Source organism: Sinocyclocheilus anshuiensis, unplaced genomic scaffold (genome assembly GCF_001515605.1).
Source record: "Sinocyclocheilus anshuiensis isolate Anshui unplaced genomic scaffold, SAMN03320099.WGS_v1.1 scaffold21, whole genome shotgun sequence".
Taxonomy (NCBI): Eukaryota; Metazoa; Chordata; class Actinopteri; order Cypriniformes; family Cyprinidae; genus Sinocyclocheilus; species Sinocyclocheilus anshuiensis.
Genome location: NW_015536472.1, coordinates 631,970 through 636,657, shown reverse-complemented (window position 1 = coordinate 636,657; position 4,688 = coordinate 631,970). Strand labels below are relative to the sequence as shown.

The following is a 4,688-nucleotide window of genomic DNA, read 5'->3' as shown; positions in this document are numbered from 1 at the left end:
CGTCATACTTTATTATTAATATTTCATACGAGAACCCTTTAACTCACTGTTTATCTTTTGAGCTGTATATTATTTTCACTGTACTTTCTGAAAATATTTAATTTTTAATATTTTTTATTGTACTTTCTACAAATATTTTATGAATTAAAGAATTAAATCTAATAAAGTAATACATCATCATTTATTAATAATATTTCATACGAGAACCCTTTAACTCACTGTTTATCTTTTGAGCTGTATATTATTTTCACCGTACATTCTGAAAATATTTTATGAATTAAATCTTATAAAATAATGCAATAAAAATACTTCATTTTTTAATAACAATATTTTTTTATTATTATAACATACCCTCATTTTTATGTGCTGAACTGGAGCAGCGGATGAACATTAATATCTGTAACAGAGATGCAGTGTTTATTTTACAAGGACAATATTCATGTTTCAATACAACAGCAAAAAAAACCTCACCATTCTTGTAGATAAAAACTAACATTAATAAATAACAACACAACAGAAATGATTCCCACAAACCTAGTGTTGGATGAAACAGTCACTATCATACAGCAGATTAGTATTCTGGATTATTTGTTCTATTTTGACCCTTTTGCATTTAATAAATGAATATAATAATATAGCCTCCTCTGCACATCTCACATCAAATACAGCAGCTTTCAAAAACACCTCATTTTCATCCCACCTGTTTAACAGTTGATCAGCACGGCTTAAAGTAATGCATGTCAAATATAAATATGATAAAAACAGCAGTAAAAAACACTGGTATATCTTCACGCCGTCCGCTTTTGGCCACGGTTTACTGCGTTTACTAACAGATCGGACAGTGGAGTCTAGTTGAACATGATGGATTCGGGATCCTGGTTCATCATTTGTGCCATGTGTCTCAGAACATCCTTCTTAGTAATGATTCCCAGCAAACGTCTGACGTAAGACAGAGAGAAGACGCTTTAGTCGTCAGTAGTTTAACCAAACCTCATGCTTTAGAAGGGGATTTGATCTCATCCGTTTGCCTGATCTGACCCGTTAAAATAAAGTCTGGTCCACATTTTATATCTAAAACCAGACTATATTTTAACGTCTGCATCCAATTAAATGTACAAAAGTGATTTGATATACATAGAAAGCATATTAAATGCAAGTAAAGTCATTCAGTGTAACAGAGATATTTATGTTAATCGCCACATCACATAATTAATTTGTTTAAAATTTTTAATTGACTCAGCCCTAATTTTAAGCAATTAAAACTTGCTGACGAATGGGTAAAACTTAGTGGTTTGAAGAACAGTGGAAACGATTTAAAATTACAACTTATTATTATTTTGTTACTGCACCATTTTCCTTAAATAGAGTCTTTTAATGCCATCTAATGATTCTTGATTTTTTTTTTTTTGGTATATGAACTGTTACACTGAATGACATTTTTCTGTAAGTCATAGTAATAGTCATTTTCTTTTATTAAATAAATTAAAAAGGACACATTCTAATGTATTTATATATGAAGTACATACACTATCGTTCAAAAGTTTGGGGGTAAGAATTTTTAATGTTTCTGAAAAGTCTCTTGTGTTCAGCAAAGCTGCATTTATTTGATCGAAAATACAGTAAAAATTGTGAAATATTTTTAGAATTTAAATCAGCTGTTTTCTATGTGAATATCTGTTAAAATGTAATTTATTTCTGTGATGCGCAGCTGTATTTTCAGCATCATTACTCCAGGCTTCAGTGTCACATGATCTTCAGAAATCAGTATAATATGCTGATTTGCTGCTCAAGAAACATTTCTGATTATTATCAATGTTGAAAACAGTCGTGCTGCACGATATTTTTGTGGAAACCTTGATATATTTAATTTTTCAGGATTCACAGATGAATAGAAAGTTGAAAAGAACTTGTATTTTTTTACAGCATTTATTAACCTTTGTTAATGTTAGTTAATAAAAACGTTCACGTTCATGTTAGTTCACAGTGCATCAACTAATGTTAACAGATACAACTTTAGATTTTAATAATGCATTGACATGAACTCAAATTAATAAATGCTGTATAAGTATTGTTCATGTTAATATAGTGAACTAACATTAACAAATTAAGCCTTCTAGTAAAGTGTTACCAAAAAACCCCAACTTTCAAACAGTAGTGCATAAATTAAATTCATAAATATATAATATATAAAATTAAATCTCTAAAAAAACATTGTCAAAGTAAGTAGCTAGTTCTCTGAAACACTGGAAATGATAAACATAACGCTGGTCAGTTCTGTGCTCAGTAGCCCCGCCCACAGTGAGATCTCATTGGCCAAGCCTCGCATATATTAAACTCAAACTTATAAAACAGATAGTTCCGGTGCTTGATTCTGATTGGCTGAGCCGTGTTCGAAGCTGTTGTAAACTACTCTATAAAGTAACATACACCTTTGTTTACGTTTGTGTGCTGCTCGGCAACCACTTTGTAGCAACCACAACTGTTTCTGAGGAGCTACATTGTTTGGTGGAAGAATACTGTTTTTATTAATATCATTACACTTTATTTGCTCCGTTTTATTTTGTGAAACCTTACTACGTATATGGAGTAACCGTTTTATAAAAGCAATAAGCCCCGTGAAGCCTACAGTGAATTTATAACAGCTAACAGTTATAAATTCACTGTAAACCACGGCTTCTTGGGGCTTATTGCTTTATCGAATCCTAACATGTGCAGTTTTGAGCATCATTATCAGCTTCTCACCCGCTGCGTGTGACCAGACACTGGCGCAGGCCCAGCTTGCGGAAGATGTCCACCACCGTCTCCATGGGCGTGTGGTCAGTGACGGTGAAGGGACTGAGGTTCAGGATGCGTCTGAGTTTCAGCGGCTGCGGGTTCGACGCGGGAATCTGCGGAGCGTCTTCGGTGAAATGCACCACAGAGTTACTGACGACCCCGTCCTGCTTCTGACGCGCGCTCTCTGAGAAACACACAGAACATCATACATGTTTGCAATGACGTTAATGTATGACGTACAAGCAAGCAACAAGGTTTTTTTTTTAATTCTTGCATCATTAAATTCGTTTTCATACTCGTGAGAAGCAAAAAATGCAGTTAGAGTTGTTTGAAACTGTAAATGAATCATTAAATAAATATTCAATTACAGTAATTAAACCAAAAAATACAGTAAAAACAACACTGTGAAATATTATTATAATTTTAATAATTAATTGTATTTTCCTTATATATATATGTAATTACAATAGTAATTGTATTAAGCATAATAGTAATATATTTCATGTAATAATTAATAAATGCAGCCTTGGTGAGCAGAAGAGACTCGCAACATAAAAATAAAAATTAATGCACAGTAGTGCATATAAATAGTTAAATGAACACATAAACTGCGATTTTATTAATAACACTTATTTTTTACTGTATTTTACTTCTTGCATTAACATTTTGAATGGAACTTAGTACTATATACAGTATATACTATTATAGTATTTATTCATATTTTTTCATATTTTCAATTAGCTTTTATTTTATATCTTCAGTTTTCATTTTAAATTTAGTAATTTTATTGTGTTTCAGTTATTTCTTTTTTAATAATTGTTTAATTTATTTTTATTTCAGTTTTAGTAATTTTAGTACTTCAACTTAAAACTTATTTTATTTCAGCTTTTTATTTAATATTTATATTTTATTTTATTTCAGCTTTATTTCAATTACAGAAAAATATTTTAATAGTTTTAGCTGTAGTTCTTTTTAACAACTGTTGGCAGGGAGCTTTTATTTTATATTTTCTGTTTAGTTTATATTATTCCTTTTAATTTTATTTTAAGTTTAGTCATCTTGTTATATGCTTCTTTTTATTTCTATTTAGTGGTAATTTATTTTATTTCAGTTTTAGTAATTTTAGTACTTAAACATTTTATTTCAGTTTAGTTTAAGTTTAGTAATTTTGTTATGTGCTTCTGACTTGTTAGGTTTTGTTTTATAAATAATTCTAATTCAAAATTTTTTTTCAGTTTTAGTTACAGTAACTGTAGTTCTTCAACGTAAGCTTTTTTTCAGTTCAGAAATGTTTCTTGAGCAGCAAATCAGCATATTAGAATGATTTCTGAAGATCATGTGACACTGAAGACTGGAGTAATGATGCTGAAAATTCAGCTGCGCATCACAGAAATAAATTATATTTTAACACATATTCACATAGAAACAGTTATTTTAAATTAAAAAAATATTTCACAATTTTTACTCTATCACATTTATATATATTCTTTTTTTCCCAAATTTTAAACTTTACGTAAAAATTATTTTATTAGTTCAAATGCAGCCTTGGTGAGCAGAAGAGACTTCCTTCAAAAACAAAACAAAAAAATTAAATGCATTAAGTGTTTTGAATGTAGTTGACTACAACGACTGTTTGAAATGACACAAATATACACCGATACAAATTGAATATTGTCAAAAGGCTACAAAACAATCATAAATGGCATGTAAACAGATGCAGCCAAGCGCTTTCAAATTTTAGCTCTGAGACCTTTCGGAAATGTTCATATTAAATTTGCTTAGTTAAAGGGATGGTTCACCCAAAAATGAAAATGTGATGTTTATCTGCTTATTTGCGAATCGTCACGAGCCGCAGGGTTTAATTTGGTTTTGTTTGTGTATGTTTTTTTGACTCTCAAAGCCGTGGAGCCCAT

General features: G+C 30.4%; 1 protein-coding gene across 1 annotated transcript in view; it reads right to left on the bottom strand.

Moving 5' to 3' along the window:
- Positions 1 to 340: 340 nt before the first annotated feature.
- clcn4 (chloride channel, voltage-sensitive 4) overlaps positions 341 to 4,688 on the bottom strand; it is a 20,908-nt gene continuing 16,560 nt past the window's right edge. The window contains exons 9-10 of the mRNA XM_016504678.1: positions 2,743 to 2,959; positions 341 to 939 (exon numbers count right to left, since the gene is read on the bottom strand). Of these exons, the coding sequence (XP_016360164.1) occupies positions 849 to 939; positions 2,743 to 2,959 (308 nt within the window). The 3' untranslated portion in view covers positions 341 to 848. The remainder of the gene's footprint in view (positions 940 to 2,742; positions 2,960 to 4,688) is intronic.